Source organism: Prosopis cineraria, unplaced genomic scaffold (genome assembly GCF_029017545.1).
Source record: "Prosopis cineraria cultivar Desert tree isolate PC_DT_omini unplaced genomic scaffold, ASM2901754v1 PC2, whole genome shotgun sequence".
Taxonomy (NCBI): Eukaryota; Viridiplantae; Streptophyta; class Magnoliopsida; order Fabales; family Fabaceae; genus Prosopis; species Prosopis cineraria.
In genome coordinates this window covers 855,496-874,067 of record NW_026555333.1, presented here as the reverse complement: position 1 = coordinate 874,067, position 18,572 = coordinate 855,496, and the positions used below count along the sequence as shown (strand labels likewise).

General features: G+C 38.5%; 4 protein-coding genes across 7 annotated transcripts; 2 read left to right on the top strand and 2 right to left on the bottom strand.

The window, feature by feature from the left end:
* Positions 1-666: 666 nt before the first annotated feature.
* On the top strand, positions 667-3,235 carry LOC129301341 (uncharacterized). The gene is made up of 3 exons (XM_054939913.1): positions 667-1,254; positions 1,383-1,483; positions 2,290-3,235. The coding sequence occupies exons 1-3, from the start codon at positions 782-784 to the stop codon at positions 2,946-2,948; spliced, it is 1,233 nt and encodes a 410-aa protein (XP_054795888.1). The 5' UTR covers positions 667-781; the 3' UTR covers positions 2,949-3,235.
* A 3,778-nt stretch (positions 3,236-7,013) lies between these two features.
* Positions 7,014-9,190, bottom strand: LOC129303962 (WEB family protein At1g75720-like). 4 transcript variants are annotated; one of them, XR_008591558.1, is made up of 2 exons: positions 8,765-9,190; positions 7,014-7,850 (listed from the first exon to the last, which is right to left on the bottom strand). XR_008591558.1 is itself a non-coding variant. In XM_054943559.1 (2 exons), the coding sequence occupies exons 1-2, from the start codon at positions 8,882-8,884 to the stop codon at positions 7,381-7,383; spliced, it is 636 nt and encodes a 211-aa protein (XP_054799534.1). In that variant the 5' UTR covers positions 8,885-9,170; the 3' UTR covers positions 7,014-7,380. The 4 variants fall into 4 exon arrangements, 2 of the variants coding, with proteins under 2 accessions (XP_054799534.1, XP_054799535.1); XR_008591557.1 differs by having other exon boundaries at positions 7,014-7,784; XM_054943559.1 differs by having other exon boundaries at positions 7,014-7,896; positions 8,765-9,170.
* Positions 9,191-11,656: 2,466 nt separating this feature from the next.
* On the top strand, positions 11,657-14,983 carry LOC129301815 (hexokinase-2, chloroplastic). The gene is given in 9 exon segments (XM_054940417.1): positions 11,657-12,053; positions 12,156-12,306; positions 12,400-12,582; positions 13,526-13,600; positions 13,687-13,842; positions 13,923-14,018; positions 14,112-14,242; positions 14,373-14,454; positions 14,531-14,983. Coding segments are annotated over 9 exon segments (1,491 nt in total). The 5' UTR covers positions 11,657-11,775; the 3' UTR covers positions 14,870-14,983.
* A 1,247-nt stretch (positions 14,984-16,230) lies between these two features.
* On the bottom strand, positions 16,231-16,894 carry LOC129303934 (snakin-2-like). The gene is made up of 2 exons (XM_054943527.1): positions 16,719-16,894; positions 16,231-16,624 (listed from the first exon to the last, which is right to left on the bottom strand). Exons 1-2 carry the CDS (start codon positions 16,816-16,818, stop codon positions 16,443-16,445), a joined length of 282 nt encoding a protein of 93 aa, XP_054799502.1. The 5' UTR covers positions 16,819-16,894; the 3' UTR covers positions 16,231-16,442.
* Between the last annotated feature and the right edge of the window lie 1,678 nt (positions 16,895-18,572).

Sequence of the window (18,572 nt, the reverse complement as noted above, 5' to 3'; positions counted from 1 at the left end):
TGAAATGGAGAGATGTATATTTGTAAGCATTGTACCCACGCTTGTTTCGTGGCTTCTAGTCATACTTGATTGATTACTTATCTTTATAAACTGTGTTTTCACTTTTGATTGATTATTTATTATTGTAAATTGTGTATCTACACTTGTTATTCAATCTAATAAAGTCATCCTAAATTTAAATTTAAATTTTCATTTTTCCATTAACTTTCTAAAAGTATTTTATTGAACTTTATTATTATTTAAAATGTTTATAATATATGAGTTGTACATATTTTTTTAAACATTATGTGATTCTAATAGCATTGTTTAATTTACAGTGATATTATTAAGAAAACTTATTATTTATTACTAGCTTAAGTATATATTTTATTATTTTATTAAGTCACTTGAAACTAAGTTTATTAATTATTATCTTCACAATTTTTTTAAAAATTTATAATTTTAATTGAAATATAACTTATCAAAAAATTCTCTGATCTCAGATCTTATATTTGACCTTGGGTGTCTGGTGGATCATTAAAAAACTTTATTACTTAAAAAAAAAAAGGCACATGGTGATTATTTTATTTTATTCGATCTTAAATTTTGACAGAGACCCCTTTATGATTTGAAGCTTCTAAAATTTTCACCACAACAAAACCACCGTCTATTTCCTTAAGAATTATCACCAATCAAAGAACAAAACAGAAAGTGCAGTGATAAATTTGTTCACCGATATAAAACCTCCCGTCCCCCATCCCTCTCTGAGAAGTGGTGGTTTCCTTCCCTCGACTTCCTTCGAATGGCTCTCCTAACTTTCTTGCCCGAACAGTCAGATTCAGTGCCCAACTCACAAGTTCCAAAACGCAAGCGAAATAAGCCACAGAAGCAGAAGCAGAAACCACCGTCTTCATGGGATCAAATCAAGAATCTCCTCACCTGCAAACAGATCCAAGGGTCGAGAGTGCACGACCCTTCCAAAAACCCCGCTCCGGTGGGCTACTCCAAGATAGGATCTTCTTGCAGCTCCTTCTGCAGCTTCAAAGACGCTGTTCATGGCAACACACGTGTTGTTCACAGGCCTGATAACTCCTCGCCGGAGAGCAGTGCTCTGGGTCAGCAAACTGGGTTGCTGAGCCGCAAGCCTCCAAATAACTCGTCATCCCGGCAGGCCAAATCCAACGGCGCTCCGACCTGCGCTTCATCATCCAGAGGGATGCAATTCAGGAAACTCTCCGGCTGTTATGAATGTCGAATGATTGTTGACCCTTCCAGGTAATTAATTAATATATGTGAGACGCGTCAATCTTAAGATTTTCCTTTAATTTTCCCTGCATCCAGTTCATTTCATGTTGTGAAAACTGGGGAGAGAAATTGATATTAATATAGGTTTGAAATATAAGGCTCCCAATTCCGAGAAACACTCTATGTTCTTGCCCTCACTGTGGAGAGTTTTTCCCCAAGATGGAAAGCTTGGAGCTTCATCAAGCTACTCGCCATGCCGGTATCATCACTCTCTTCCTTGTCTATTTTCCCTTTTCCTTTTTGACTAATACATGCATCAGTCATTTCTTTCAATAGGAAACCATTTCACTTTTCCACAACGTCTTTGCACTTTTGTTACTTAGTTTTGTGGTCCATTTTCGATAATGCGCTCCTCAGCAAGCAGAACACACTAATAATTACTTCGGTTCTAGTTTCTAAACAAAGCTGTGTTTGTTTCCCCTTAATCCGTGGTTATCATGAGGAGTGGTTTAACTTTTGAGGAAAATAATACCCAATGAAACGGGGAACTCGAAGACAAAAAGGACTCCGCATCGCATGCATGTCATCATGATAATGGGTTGCTGGGAACTTTATTCCGGTAATCTTGCGCAAAATCCATTCCGTATTTTCGGATAATGGTAGACATGCTCCCCTTGTTCCCTCACAAGAAAATATAAAAAGAAGTGATAAAAATGCATGTTAAAAGAATTTTTATATCTTTTATAGAAGACACCAGTATTTACCGATCGAATACCACTAACCGGCAATCACAACAGACCCAATATGTTCGCCGCCCCGTATCAGGGGGCGCTGGCGCTTCGAGGTCTTCCTACTACATCACAGTTGTCTGCGCTGTGAGGAAATAAATTATCTGAGTCCATGAGGTAGTGGTACTTCGTGATTGGCATTCAAAAATACAAACATTAGAAACCCCACCGACAGTCGATAAAAGCTGTACTTCTACTCCTCTTCTATGCTTAATTAATTTTAAAAGTTAAGGTTAGTAAACTAAAGTTTATGATGCCATTGCAATTTGGCCAACAGTTTCAGAGCTGGGTCCGGAGGATTCGAGTCGAAATATTGTGGAGATAATATTCAAATCAAGCTGGGTCAAGAAGGGCAGCCCGATCTGTAAGATCGAACGGATACTCAAAGTCCACAACACGCAGCGCACCGTCCAACGGTTCGAGGAGTGCCGAGACGCAGTGAAGAGTCGTGCTCGGTACAGCGGCAAGAAGAATCCCAGGTGCGCAGCCGACGGGAACGAGCTGTTGCGATTCCACTGCACCACCCTCTCATGCGCCTTGGGTGCATGTGGCTCCTCCTCCTTGTGCGGCTCCCTCCCCGGCTGCGGCGTTTGCACCATCATCCGCCACGGATTCCAGGGCAAGTCTGATAGTGCCGGCGGCGCTGAACAACACCACTGCAAGGGAGTGCGGACCACGGCCAGCAGCGGTAGGGGCCACGACGCCTTGCAGGGCAGCGACACCAGGAGGGCGATGCTGGTGTGCCGTGTCATTGCCGGGAGGGTGAAGCGCGTGGCGGAGGAGACGCTGGCGGAGGAGGAGACAATATCGGCTGGGTCGTATGACTCGGTAGCAGGTTGCGCCGGGATCTACTCGAATATCGAGGAGTTGGTAGTGTTCAATCCAAAGGCTATCCTTCCTTGTTTCGTTGTGATCTACAGAGTGGTGCCATGCTGATGAAGGTCATCATTCTTGAGAATCAGAGATCAATATACTTTCTGCTCTGCTACACCCACCCACCCTGCTTTCACATAAAGCTGTGGGTGGACACTGGACCCTACTGTTTGTCTAATGTGTACAGTACCATGAACATCTTTTCTGGTAAGATCCACGCTGTAACAAAATCTCCTGTTTTTTTTTTTAATGGGTTTGGCCACCTGTTTAACTGCAGGCTTTTCAATATGTCAGTTTCATGGCTTTGCTTATTAATTTATTCAAGTCGAGTGCAACTGTGAACGTTGAAACTGGATTTTTTTTCCCCCGGACATTAATGATATGCACTGAAAGCTTGGATGGTTCATGTGATGGAAACAGCAATCCCATAAATAAGTGGGGCAGTTGCCATTGCAGCCACACGGTACACACATCCTAACCGTGTTCCTCTCTTTTGATATTAGTCACACCTTAAAAGTATAATTTAATTTATTTTATAAATCATGAAAATATTTTATTTAAAATTAAAATTTTTAAATTATTCTTAAAAAGTAAGAGAGAAAAAGATAAAAAAAATAATATTATATATTTTATTTGTTTTTTTTTTTATTTGAGAGTTATATTTAAAATTTTATTTATTTTTATTCCTTATACTTTTATTGTATTGGTATTGATGAGATTAATAAAAATAATTTATAAATATTACTGGAGGAGGTATTCCCAAAATGTTGAATAAAATAACCTAAAATGTCTGTTTTGTTTTTAAACTAAAATATGAGTTAACAACATCAACTTATCAGGAAGGATGAGTGTATTAATACTGTCCGGCGACTTACGAGCAAAGAATGTATACTGGAAGCATAATTACATGGTGAGTCATCGGATAATCTGATATAATTGGAAGACAGGAGATGAGTTGATGGAGTTTGACCAAACAACACTTCTCAAAATGAGATATGAGTAGTGTGTGTGTGTGTGTGTGTGTGTGTGTGTGATTACATTCAAATATTCTTTCTTACTAGCATATGGCGTACGATGTAATTTTCTGAGTTCATGAATTTTTAAATGGTTTGAGTTTGCTATTGTTAAACAAGCTTCCCGTGTCAAAAAGACAAGAAGTTTCCTACAAGTGATTCCTGAATGAATGTCACAGCGGAAGATTCTTGACTTCACGATGGGTTTATCTCAATAGTTTCTTTTTAAAGCCCACTTGTCCAGTTGATACTCGCCGGACGGAAATTTGCCAGTGTGCTAACCATGATTGTTTTGCCCACACCGACCAAAATCAAGGATGGAGCAGGGCGAAACGAGAAAAAAAAAAAAAAAATATATATATATATATATATAGAAACATAAGTGAAATGACATTTAAGGACATGTATGATGAATTAATTGTATGAAGAAATCAATAACAGTATGGAGAATTAAGATTACCATTGGGAAAAAAATTGAAAAGCACAACTAATTTCTTTTCAAAATTACAACTTAGGCCTTTGGATCTTGTAAAAGTATTTCCATTTTGCAAATTCAAACAAATATGAGTGACAAGTTTGAAAAATTGCTCGTAATAATAATCTTGCAAGCATACATAGGTGGTAACTTTTATAAGTTTTTTTTAAGTTTTTTTTTTCTGGTGAAAGAAAAAACGACCAAGATGTAACGATCACCGATAAAAATGCGTAGATTATATAGATTAAGGGATAAAACTGAGATACTCAAGTCTTAATATTCAATAATCCATAAGCTAAGTGCATCTATAAGTTTCAGATCATCAAAACAAGCTATAACAATGAACTAACACAATGACACCAGGATAACAGAAATTGCAGCAGAAAGGAGGGAAGGAGAAAGAAGATACAGAACAGAGGAAGTGTACAACGAGATAATGCTCGACGATATTCTTCACAGCCGTAACCCCCTCTCGCTTGCCTTTCTATATACCCCACTTCTTTGCATTGGACTCATACCTCTCTAAGCCCAATAGATTCTGGCTCATGAGTTGCTGACCCAAGAACCCATTTCTTTTCTTTATTAGGCCCGTTCTTGACGCAAGATCTCAAATATCGTTGGACTGCAATTTCGGCCCAGTTAGGCACCAACACTGGGTTGAGCCCAAAATGCTTGGAGACAGATGGAGCGGAACATGAGTGTGCATCTTATTAAAGTTTATAATTTAGCATTAATATTATTACAATGTTCTTACTTGTCATTCTTCCAAAAGTAAGAACCTTATAAAAATTTTAATGTTAAATTTTAATTTTTTAACACTGACATTCTCAAATTTCAGCACTCCTTCAATTATGTTTAAATATTAAATTTGTTAATATTCTTATAAAATCCTTCCTTACCAATCTCTCTCTCTCTCTATATTTATATATATCTGAGGGGAATAAGGGCCCAAGCCTTACGAAAAATGAAATCCCGATCGGGGGCGGACAAGCGGGCAGCAAGCAAGACTATTCCTTGTCAACATCTGATTCTGGCAAATAGCCAGGCCATTCTCATGATGCTGCGGAAGCACTCAGCATATTATATTACACGCACGTTAATTTAGTTGAAATCGTACTGTCGCGCATTCTTTATTTATTTTTTCTCTGTTTTTTTTTAAAAAGAAAGGGGGAACGCTGTAATTTGATGTGAAGAAGGGGAAACAGATTAAATCAAATTACTGCAATCAACGTTGTCGTCATCAGAAGTAAAACGGCGGTCAACTCTAACACACCAAACTTGCTTCAGAATGTTGAAAGCATTTATGGTGATAATGCAGCGAGTGTGATGGGGAGAAAGCCGAAAGGATTCAACTCCACAGGTGAAGGAGAAACAGCTGGGAATCACTGAATTAGGCTCAGCTAATCATTCGGGATAACGTCGGACAAGTTGGATGGGTTCCACCGGTGCCCAAAATAAGGATTTCTGGAGATTCGTCAAGGTTTTATATATGTGCATCATCATTCGCTCCTTTCTGCTAATTATCTACCTTTCCATCTATCAATGAGTGCCCCGGCAAAAGCCCCACCCGAACAACTCAAATCACGAGGATTAAGCCGGGATGTCGTGCTCGTAATTTCCATATTAATTAGATCGGGAAGACAGGAGAAGCCCGTGCCAATGATATGGGCACATGGGTGCCGCTCTAGGCCCTCCAAAATGGAATATAATCTTCGAAAGACCAACGAGACTCAACCCTCATCATGGCATTTCTCTTCCCGGGGTGAAGGCGGCGACCATGCAGCCCCATCCTCAAACACACAGCTTCGTAATCCCTGTCATCATACACACTCAAAAGCAAGAGGGCCTTCACTCCTGCACAGATCCTCAGACTCACCGGCCCCTTCCGTCTCTCACCTTCAGCCTCAACTCGTCAGCCATGCAGCTCTTCTCCCGCTTCCGCAAGATCTTCGCGCGTCTCTTGCTCTCCTCCGTAAAGGCTTCTCTGCACAAACACTGAACCTCCAAAGACGTCCTGCAGCTCCTATTACTCCTCTTATTCCCACTACAATGAGGCCATTTCTGACTGCATTGAGTTCTTCAATAAGTCAGCGCAAGATGGCTTCTTCCAGGCTCGTCATTCCGATGTCGTCTGACGTCAATCTTATTTTTCCTTCACAAACACGGATGCCTCATGGTTCGTTCCTTCCGATTTCGCCTGATTGTTTCACTGTATATGGGTCTCCATGTGATTATGCTGCTCTATTTAATCATGGTCACTTTGACCTTCATCCCGTTTTTAGTACACAACATAAAATCTGATGCATAGTCTGCTTTTGTCGTTTTATTTTCATCATAGCGAAAAGAACTTCTGGTTGCGATGCGGTGTACGGTTGGTTAGGTAAAACCATTTGTTCATTATTATTCGCTTCGCAAGCAATGATGAAGGACCAGGTCCAACCGAACAGCCATTTATAATTCCATTGTCAAATGAATAAAACAGAGGAGGAGGAGAAAGAACGAAAGGATTCAGCAATGGAAAACAAATTTAATCGATAAAATTTGAAGAACGATTTTGAACTTGGTGCGGTAAATTATATATATATATATATATATATATAACTTTTGTGGGTCCTTGCAAATGCAAATGCCAATGTTCTTCTGGATACCCATTGCAATCCATGAGTTTTATTCATGTTTGTCATCAACTGTTTCTGGGGTGTGTTTTAGTCTAAATTTGAGATACAGAATAGAGAGGTATAATTGTATGTACGATCAAAAAACAGTTGAGAAGGCAACGAAATTTAATCTGTAATAATGGTGCTTCATGAATATGAGACTCTTAAATGTGCCTCCGTTTACACTCTCATCTTACTTAGGTGGAATATGTTAATGGCTACCAGCTAGTATGATTCAAAAAGGACACGAAGAAAAGAAAGTATGGTAGCTGGCATATAAGAGTAAGATAAGAGGCTTCAGGGGACTCGTGGGTTAGCCTTTTTCCTGGAGAAGATACTAATGAGAGGAATCAAAGGGTTCTTCTTCTTCTTCCTGAGGGAAGGATGCCTCTCCAGCTTCTCAACACCCTGTGGGTGAATGACGTGAGCCACGGAGGGAGGATTCGCAAGGTGACGTACCTTTTCTTCTGAAACTCCACCCTCTCCTGGTCTGACTTGCTCAAGTTCTCAACGAACTTGACATCTTCAATCTCGCATTCCACTGCATGCTTCTCCTCATTCTCCCGTTGCCTCAGCTGTTGCAGCTCTTGCTTTGTGCGCTCAAGCTCTTCCTGCAGAGATGACAGGCAATGCGCCATTAACATGCTTTCCTCTCTCGCTCTCTCCAGATTCTGCCTCGTCTCCTCCAGCTCTACTGCTACTCTCCCCACTCTCGATGACTCTTCCATCCCATTTTCATCCCTCCCCTCTGTACCTGCGCGCGCGCGCGCATGTATATGCGCATCATAAGCAGCCTTTCCCTTTGATTTGTCTTGAATAACTAACACAACAAGAAACCAAATATTTTGGCAGCCCCACAGGGCTTGCTGCGATAAAAAGGACCATTAACTAGCAGCCACCCGTGCACGGACTAACTTTTTAAATTATCAAATTAATATTCCTGAAGGAAGTGATCGAGCTACTTCTTAGTCCTTAATTAATAAGCAGAATCAGAGCGTCCGATTGATCTATTCATCAAAGCCAGACAATTGAGATAAAATGGAATTGAGCATTGCATTCATAGGTTATGATTTATTATTTGTTCACTCTCTCTGTCTTTATTCAATCACACGACATGACAAAAAGAAGCAACATTTTAATACAAGCAAGCATATCCTGGGACTGTTCACAGCTTTAACAACTTGAAGATTGCCCACGTCCCTGCAAGCAAGCATGACATTGGAGCTTTTTCTTCAAATGCTCCAAATTATTTCCCGTGGATAGCGATTCTGGGGAGTAATAAATGGAAATAATAACCAAAAAAAAAAAAACATGACAGTTGGAAGGTCAGACTTGTCTATGAGCACCCAAAGCACATTTCTTTGTTTTTGACTGATAACGCGGATTGGCAAAATAATTGGTTTGCTGCACCAATAGATTAACAAAGGAGGGACTGTCTCGAAAGTTGCTAATATAGCTCTAGAGAAAGTAGAGATATTTGGTGTTAGATGTAATTCATATGAAATCGTAGAGAACGAGTTAGAATGAGAACCAAAGGTTTATGGTCAATTGGTTGATAAAAAGAATTCGGGCAGTCTAGTGCGCAGGGTATAGTTGATTCCATTAGGAGGACTAATGGATCACCCAGAAGAAAGAAAGACGAAACCGTGCTATAAAAGCAATCAAAGGTGGCAACAAATTAAAACGTAGTTAGTGTGTGTGTGATATAATAGGGGATGGATGCAAAGAGAGAACCTCTTCGAGCTGGGTTGCATGGAGCTCTTGCGCCAAGACTTTCTCACCGAACAACGAAACAGCGTCTTTGACGGAGCGGAATGGGGCTCTCGTATCTATCTCCGCCGCCTTCGTGAACATCGCCCCGTCTCGGTGCCACAGTTTCTGTCACAAAAACAGAACAAGTATGGACGTCCTTCTCTGGGATTTGGTATGGGACAGAGAGGGGTTGGTGACGGGCGTGAGTTCCTAGGACTGTAAAGAAATGAAGGTTTGATAAATTAATATGAGAGAGGAGCTTCGTTTCTTGGCGTCCACTTCACTAAGAATTCTGTTGCATAAAAAGGCGGTCGGCGGGTGCTGATGCTCTGCTAGTCTTTGTTGGACTCCAATTGAATGGCCTTTTAGTTAAACCAAAGAGAGAAGGAATGCATATCCTCACCAGGACTCGAGTTTTAAAAAATGAAAAAATGTGCATGTTGATGGAACTGTTTAGCTTACGTCGCTTCTACGAGAGAAGATACCTGCGCTGTTGGATGTTACTGATTTCATAATTTGACAGGAACAAATATTAATGAACTATTGTCTTGTATGGATCAGCCATAAGAAAGCATATTATGTTTCGTGTAACAGGAAGGTACGTAAACTAATAGAGACGATGCTTGTGAACGCATTTTAGAATGATGATAATATTCAGGTGTGCGATGTGATTCGGGAAGTGGTGCAAGAGGCGGGGAAAGGAATAAGTGTGTACTGTGCAGTGTGGGTCTTGGCAGAGGAAAAAAGAGGCTGATTTTGAGAATGCCCAACTAAAGCCAGCATAATTGAAGCACATCGGACTTATTCAGATTAATAGTCCAAATTTAAGAAAAAGCGCACATAGCTAATTCCAGCCAAATGTTTTTGAAGCCCGAACTTATTTGGACCGGCCTAGATACTCGAATTGTCACTTTTCCCACTACTTTGTTTTTATGCAAATTCATTTTTTTTTACAAGTAATTATTTTTATTATTATAGAACATATAAAAAGTACTTTTTAGAATACTTAAAAAATTGTAGAAGACTGAAATTTTTTTAAAAAAATTTGGGTCTTAAAATTTAAAAATAAATATTAGAATATATTTTAAATATTATTTTAAGTTATTTTATATATTAAAAATAATAAACATATAACAATATTAATTTTTTAATTTGTTTTAAGAAAATATCTATCTCATGTACTCAAATATATGGTTTCTCAATATAAAATAATCTAAAAATGAAAAAAATTAATTAACATTTAATATATATTTTTAAAAAAGTGAACTGTTATTCCAATATTTGTGCTTAACTCAAATTTGATTGGATTTGACTTGAATTTTTTTATCTTATTCGGACCAATTTGAACATAAAAAATATGTAAATTTTGCAAGTCTGGCATTAAATTTTTGTTAGCTGGTCTAAATTATTAGCTCTGTGCCCAACTAATTGAAAAGTGTTTGAAGAGACAGCTTGCGTGGGTGATGTCAATGATTAGCAGTGTAAGCTAATAAGACACCCACTGAATCCTTTGTATATTTCTCTTTGCAATGGATCAATGAGCCACACTAGCGTTTTGTAAGCTAATAAAAAATTATGTAAGCTAACCAGATACCCACTGAATCCTTTGTATAATTGCTTATAACTAGTTATCAAACGGTGAAAAAGGAACATGGGTTTGAGGGATAGTTTGGTAATTCGCAAAATCAAGAACTTAAAAACAATCTTAAATCACATAATTTTTTTATTTTTATTTTTTCTTAATTAATCCCATTTTACACCTGGTGGCCACGGTATAACGGTGCAAGAATAACAAAAACCAAGTCAGGTTAAAAACTATCAGATTTTTACAATTATGCAGTGGATTATTGAAAATTTTAATTTCTAAGTTATCCCAAGAATGTCATGGCCAGGAAGACCAAGCATTTGACTTTTGACCAAAGGAAGACAAAGCAGAGATGTGGCGGGGACATCGCGTTGTCCGACCCAAACCCCAAAGCCTCGCATTCTCCGAAACTCCAACATGACGGGTAGAGTTGGTAAACGGACGGGCCTAATTTATATGGATTCGGTCCTTATAGACCTAAGCCTTAAAGTCCAATTACTCTAATTTTATTCTAAAATTGAAGTCCGGCCCTTATTTATAGGGCTTAGGGCCGGGTCCGTAAGCCCGGGTAAAAATAAAATAAAATAAAATAAAATTCAACATTAAAATTTATTTATAATATTTTAAAACTTAACACATATCAAACCAAAGTCTCACATAATCTAAAAAATAAATAAAAAATTTAAAAGTCTAAATAAGATGAAGGCAAATATCATCATCAATCCTAATCAAGATCTCCCTCATTATTATCCATAAATAAAATATTAAAACCCTCAGATGTAGGTCTACTTGTGAAAGATGGAGGCGAAAACTCAATATTAATTATCTTTGCAACTTCTTCATCATCACCTACAATAATTATTAATTAAATTGTTTTATTATCAAATATATATCTATACATATATTACAAAATAAAATATAAAAATTACTATAAAATGGTACAAAACAATTCAACCAATTGCTGGTACAAAATATAAATCAATGTTTGCACATTATCTGGAAAGAGGTGAAAACAATACTTTATGAATAGTAAACGAACTTCACAGGCCGCCCGGGCCCGAACCCATTTTTTTAGGGCTTAAAAGGGCTGAGCTTTGAAGCCCAATTATTTTAAAAAATGTTAAATTTTTAAGTCTGAATTTTTATTAAAATGAATTTAAATAGACGGTACGTGAATTCCAACCCTTATTTCCGACTTTAATCACCGAAGCTTCGGCTTCATTACCTGCACAGCGCTGGGGAAAAAAAATGAAAATTACAACAATCCAACGGTCTGCTAGCGACCTCCGTGGAAAAGTTTGGTCCCGCTCAACTTTACTCTCCCTACAATCACTGGTATTACTATTTTCTTCTTCTTCACCTGCTTCTTAGTTAAAACTTTCACTCATCGTACGAACCATCCACTGCAATGTCTGTTGCCACCGTCACTTCCCCTTCCCCAGCTGTCGGATCCTTTCTTCCACGATCTCCACGACCGACTGGGCCTCGATTCACTATGGCCCTTCGATCTGATGCAGCTTCTGCTGCTCCCCTCCTGACCAAACTCCAACAAGATTGTGCCACTCCTTTGCCTGTTCTTCAGCGCGTGGCCGACGCGATGTCTCTTGCAATGCGGACCGGCCTTGCTGCCGATGGCGGCTCTGGCCTTCCCATGATACCCACCTACGTTGACAATCTTCCCACTGGGTATCTTTCTTTCTAATCCTCTCCCTATATTTTAATGCCCCCTTTAGTCTTTATTTCTTAATCTCTACCAACTGTTAATTGAATTGTTTCTTACTCTGAAAGGAACGAGAAAGGATTGTTTTATGCTTTGGATATTGGTGGAACAAACTTCCGCGTGCTGAGAGTGCAATTGGGTGGGAAAGAAGACCGAGTGATTTCCACAGAATTTGATCAAGTACCCATACCTCAGAAACTCATGTATGGGACCTCTGAGGTTGATTTTCCACATTCTTTCTGCAGAAATATTTGCGTATTTGCTTTGTACCTTTCTGTAATGCAAAATATCTGAGAGCACATGCTGCTGCAGGAACTTTTCGACTTTATTGCGTTGGTGTTGGCGAAATTTGCGCAGAAAGAGGGTGATAAGTTTCACATCACACCGTGAAGAAAGAGGGAAATTGGATTCACCTTTTCATTTCCTGTGAAGCAGACATCCATTAATTCTGGCATTTTAATCAAGTGGACCAAGGGTTTTGCAGTATCTGGAGCCGTATGTACTCTCTCATGTTCTATTTTATTTTCAGGCAAAGACAGAATTTTTTTTTTATCTAGTGTATGAGTCATATCATTAAATTTTTATAATAAATTATCTCTTTTATCTTCTGTTGATTGTTGAGAAAATATATATTATAAAAAAATATATATTTATATATATCTAGTAGAGACAAAGATGAGAATTTTTTAAATTTTTAAACAGAGTTAACAAATTTTAATTTTTTTTTGGTTTCAATGAAACATATTAAAAGTTATTTATAAATAAAATTAAAGTAGTATTTCTTTTATAAACCATCAAATTAATTACTGTCTGTAATTTGGGGGTGCATTGTTTATTAGGTCAGTTCCTGACCTTTGTCAATATCCTTTAGGATTTTTCTTTTAAATGCTTATCAGTACTCATCAATGCTTGAGCACAAGTGTTTTAAGAAAAGTAATAATGTTATGGTCTTGGAAACACCAGCGGACGTGTGTTTGTGTGCTGACTCCGTGATGGATTGCAATGCTGATTGCTGGAGATACAGAGGGAGTAAAAGGGTTCCCTCGTGGACTACGTGAAAACTAGTGGGTAAATTTAAATCTGATTTCTGACTACGAAGAACGTGACCTAACAGGAGCAACTAATAATGTACTTGGTTTTAATCATTGTAGACAGATTTGTAAATTGTTCTTCAATGCTCAACAAGATGTTTTAGTGGAAAATTCTATTTAATTCCAGTTGACTAATTCTGTCACTTATTGCTGTGGTGTTATTTCTTTCCATTCAACACATGCTGTCATTTTTACACAAACACTTTCTTGTTAATGCGGTGAGTTCTAGTCATTGATGCACTTGCCTCATGTGCTTGGATATTTTATTTTGACGTAGTTAAATAATAGTTGCAGAAATATATTTATCCAATACTGGCATGATGGAGAAAAGCTTTAACTCCTTACAGGCAGGAAGAGACGTGGTTGCCTGTCTAAACGAGGCTATGGAAAGGCAAGGACTAGACATGCGAGTTTCTGCTTTGGTATGTTATTCTTATGCTACTCTAATTTGTAAGTGTAGAAAGTGGCAATGACAATTGACAATGATATTCTAGTTGATGTCAAATAGGTGAATGATGCTGTGGGAACATTAGCTGGAGCAGAGTACTGGGATAATGACGTCACAGTTGCTGTCATTTTGGGTACTGGAACCAATGCTTGCTATATTGAACGGATCAATGCCATTCCTAAGTTAGAGGGTTATCACTCTCCCTCTGGCCGAATGGTTAGTGCCTTAATTTCATTACATTCTTTATAAGCTTTTCCATTGCATTTTAATCGAACAAAAACATGCCTTAAATTCAGATCATCAGTACCGAGTGGGGGGCTTTCTCAAATGGTCTCCCTTTAACTGAGTATGATAGAGATATGGATGCTGCTAGCATCAATCCTGGCGAGCAGGTAAATCATCGAACGATCTTCAAATTTAACTTAAGCAGTGTTGGCAGAGCAGCCGTGAGAACTGGTCATTATCTCTTCATACTTAATGAACAGATCTTTGAAAAGACAATCTCAGGAATGTATCTAGGTGAAATTGCAAGAAGAGTGCTATTGAAAATTGCTCAAGTGGGTGGTTTGTTTGGAAATTCTGTGCCACAAAAGCTATTCAAGCCTTTTATAATTGGGTAACCCGTAAACCTTGACTTTCCTGCAGTTAAGATTTAGATTAGGCCATAGATTGTTTCTTACCTTGTTTAGTTGCGTCCTAGGTTCAGTCTGGATTATGCTCAATATGTTTTTGGATGTATCCAATAGGACCCCAAATCTATGTTCGATGCAGCAAGACCGCTCCCATGATCTACAAGATGTTGGATCGATCCTCTATGACGTTGCAGGGGTAACTCGCTGGCAAGTGACCATAATGATACTTATTTTATATTCTCAATTTTCATAATCTTCATCCCTTTTTTTAGATTGAGGCCAATTTAAATGCAAGGAAGACCGTTGTCGAGGTTTGTGACACTATTATAAAGCGTGGTGGGCGCTTAGCTGGTGCGGGAATTGTGGGGATTCTGCAGAAAATGGAACAGGATTCCAAAGGCATCGTCTTTGGGAAGAGAACGGTTGTGGCTGTGGATGGGAGCTTATACGGAAATTATCCTCAATACGGAGCATGCTTAAGAGACTCTGTCACGGAGCTTCTAGGAAATGAATACTCCAACAACGTGGTAATAGAACATTCCAAAGATGGATCTAGCACAGGGGCTGCTCTTTTGGCTGCTTCAAATTCCATTTACAAACAAGATTCTTAGGAAGTGTAGTTCGCCCACGATTTATTGTCAACATGGAGTAATCAATCACTGCATTATCTTAGAAACCTAGTTTAATTTAACATCTCGGATAGAACTTTGCTTTTGTTTCTCCCACCCCATGCATGTGTTTGAAATTCTTTACACACACAGAAATTAGGTGTCCGTACGTCCCGGCTGTCATGAAGGGCCGAAGGAGAAGTGTGGGTATAAACGACGCAAAGAGACTACGCAAAAGATAGCCATACTAATACCAGTGCCACAAAAACAATAATCGATGAAATTGAATACTTAAATCAATCTTATAGAGTCTAATAGGCTAATTGTTTAAATGCTAAGAAGGACGTTTACTTTTTAAATTTGAACCCAATAAATAAATTAATGTGCGGCTCTTCTCCAAAAAAATTAATGTGCGACTATAAAATTACTATATAGTATATATATTCTAACAGGATAAAATCCTTAAATTTGAATTAAAATAAGATATGATTTATTAAAGGAAGTCTGACATTTTGTTGTTTTATTTTTACGCCAATACAAAAAGAATATTGGTCAAATAAAGTCTTACCGTTAATTTTTTTATTGGAGATTTAACATTTTAGTTAGTTTAAAATTTCTTAATTTATATGCAGACTGCAGTGATGTTTATACTTTATACACTAACTAAATAGTATGTTTTTAATGTGTTAATAAAATTTGAATGATCATGTCCCATCCCATAATAGTATAAGTTGTTATGAATTTTACATTATATATTGATATTTTGAAACTGGAAGTATAAGCAAAAATTAAGTCTCACCTTATATTTATGTTTTAATAGTAATAATAATTAAAAATAATAGTTACTTTAGGTTCTAAAAAGGAGAGAAATTTATTGACAATTAAATTAACAGTATATTGATAATAATTGATTGTGTTAAAAATTAATTATTATAAAATTTATTGACAATTGAATTAAACTACATTGACAATAATTGATTGTATTGTTAATGTAGTTTAGTTTAATTGTTAATAAACCTTACAATAATTAATTTCTTTGTGTGAGACTTCTATATAATTGTCCTTTTATACATTATAAAAATAATAAAATAAGTGAAAATATTTAAAAAATTTATTTAAATTCATCAATCCTAATTTCAGAATTTAAATCCTTAATTTAGAGGCAGCGCCGGTCTGTTGACCTGTTACGTTTTCGGACGATGAATGATGATCGGCAATTAGCAGATGGTGCGCACACGTGTCGGGGTGATGACACGTCAGCCTATGTTGGTTTGCCGTCTTGATTTTGTAGGGACTCGACCAGCACGAGAGACGCAGGAGTAAACGAGCTGCCCTAGTCGGGAACGAAATCTTTGAGTAAGCTGTTCCACAACTTAATCCGCCGAAGTATTAATTAATTTCACTTATAATACAAACACGTGATGGAATACAAGAAAAGTGAACGTAAATGGGATAACACACACATATGCATCGTGCAAGGTTATTGATTTTGCAGGGGAGAAGGACGTCGTAGAGGCACACAAACACTGGAGAGAGAGTAATCTCGATAGAGCTGGTGATGGAAGAAAGAAAGCGATCAAGGGCACTTGCGTCTGCCGCCATGGGTAGTCATGTTGTAATAGCAGGGACACACCTCCTGGTTGCCGGCAGTGCCCGGCGGTACGCAGTTGCATCGCCTGCAGCAAGTCCCGCACGCTCTCTTGCACATCCTCTGCCGCGACGCTAAACGACACCTCGCACTGCACGCTCCTTTGCAATCTGAAACTCATTCCCAAGCCGCATGAACTCGTTCACTGTTAATACTCTTCAATATGAATTCCCACAAAAACATATGTCTACCATCATCACTTACCTATCTGCTGAAGCACGGAGCCCTGACCGGCATCAACGAGGTCCTGGAGAAGGAGGAGAGATAGGAGAAGAGAGGCCAGCAGGAACTTTGAGAGAGCCATGGGTCGCGTTCTAGCTGGATAGATACTGCTTAGGGAAATGCTTGTTTATATATGGTCGAGTATGCAGAGAATGAAGGAATGGGGGTGGCTATTTATAGGGCCGTGAAGGAGGTAGTGATCAGGGTCCATTATTCTCTTTGAGTACTGTGCGGGAAGTAAAATGAAATATATAGAAAAGAGGTGGCATAGTGACAGGTGAGGGAACATTTGGTAGCCAAAAGCGGCTTTGGAAGCATCCGGAGGCAGAGCTGATAATCAGTGATATACTTTTCTTTGCTTGGCGGATGTCATCAAGTATCCAAAATGCCTTCCCATTTGCTCCTTCTCACAGTGACACTGGCAAATAATCCCTCGCATCTCTCACTGCGTCCCTGTCTTGTAAATTAAACGACACCTTTCATTCATCAATCATTGATTTTTAACTGACCAATTAATTGCCTACAACTCGAGAAGTTAAGCGAGTGGCTGCCTACCTCGGTGCTTTTATAGGGGCAAGCCATGGCAACATCTTGCTAGTAATTAATTATATTATTAACAAATTATGTGGTCGTTCCTAAAATACACGAGAAAGGCCACAAGCATTTGGCTCAAACTGGGGCTTGTGAGGGTGAGCATGCCAAACTGCGATGAGGAGTAATTAAAATGCATTAGCAGCACTGAACTTCAATCTCGAAGGGGTAGATTCTAACGAGGAGTGAGAGACAGAAACAGGAAGACAGACATCTTGCGGCGAGTTAGGCTTTGCAAGAGCCGCTGAAATGGAATGCATGGATGGAACGGAGGGGTTTGTGGAGTTGGAAGGCGAGGCTGTGGCTGTTACTGCTACGACAGCTCACAGCTGTCATTCACTCATATATATCAAATATTCGACGACAGAGCAGCCTGAGCTGGACTTGAAAGACGACTCATCATCTAACTGTATTGAGAATAAGAATACAACCTAGGCTTTACTACAGTGTTAGATCCCCATAATGCTACTTGAAAACGACAGCGTGTCAATCCAGTTCCTCATCATGTCATGTAACAGTGTAAATAATTGTGCACTTGCCGAAAAGCCAGGGGATTGAAGGGAAAGGCTAATATAATTGGGAAGAGCGGAAGTCCATGTCTGTCCATAATCGGCGCTCGCCCACGGTTTAAAACAACCAATAATGTGAGACCAAGTGCGTTCTCATGCAGTCACAGAATCATTTATGTTCGGCCGAGGTTGATGGGCCGAAGGCTCCCACTTTGCTATTGGTGCCCTGATGCATGGCAAGCACCCCCACTTCGATAAGCACGAGTCTGTTCCTCCATTTTTAGTACTCTAAGCTACAGTACTGTACTGATTCATTTTATAAATATATATAATAAAATTCATTGTCCATGTTTCCATGTGCCTCGTGATTAAAAGGTTCAAATTATTTTAATTTTTTAAAACATTATTACTTTCAGAGTTTAATTCCTCGCGTTCCCCTGAATTCAAGAACTAAAATGAAATCTTCCGTACGTTAATAATATTATACTATATTTGGATGCATAGGAATTTAAATTTGAACCAAATTCATTATTTGAGTAATTAAAAATACATGAATTTGAAATCTAAGTTTTATGTTAATCTCTTTATAATTTGATATCATTTCTAAACTCATATTATTTCAAATCCTACATCAATCTCTTTGTAATTTGACTAGCTCATTAATGGCGTTAAACAGGCCCAGATTGGCAGTGATGACCAAGACCAATGACCGCCACTGCCAACCAAGATTGGGTGA

Coding starts and splice junctions, on each gene's coding strand:
- LOC129301341 (XM_054939913.1), top strand. CDS start 782: ATGGCTCTCCTAACTTTCTTGCCCGAACAGTCAGATTCAGTGCCCAAC. Junction 1,255..1,382: donor ATGATTGTTGACCCTTCCAG/GTAATTAATTAA, acceptor TTGAAATATAAG/GCTCCCAATTCCGAGAAACA. Junction 1,484..2,289: donor TCAAGCTACTCGCCATGCCG/GTATCATCACTC, acceptor TTTGGCCAACAG/TTTCAGAGCTGGGTCCGGAG.
- LOC129303962 (XM_054943559.1), bottom strand. CDS start 8,884: ATGTTCACGAAGGCGGCGGAGATAGATACGAGAGCCCCATTCCGCTCC. Junction 7,897..8,764: donor ATGCAACCCAGCTCGAAGAG/GTTCTCTCTTTG, acceptor TTTTTATCGCAG/CAAGCCCTGTGGGGCTGCCA.
- LOC129303934 (XM_054943527.1), bottom strand. CDS start 16,818: ATGGCTCTCTCAAAGTTCCTGCTGGCCTCTCTTCTCCTATCTCTCCTC. Junction 16,625..16,718: donor CTCCGTGCTTCAGCAGATAG/GTAAGTGATGAT, acceptor AATGAGTTTCAG/ATTGCAAAGGAGCGTGCAGT.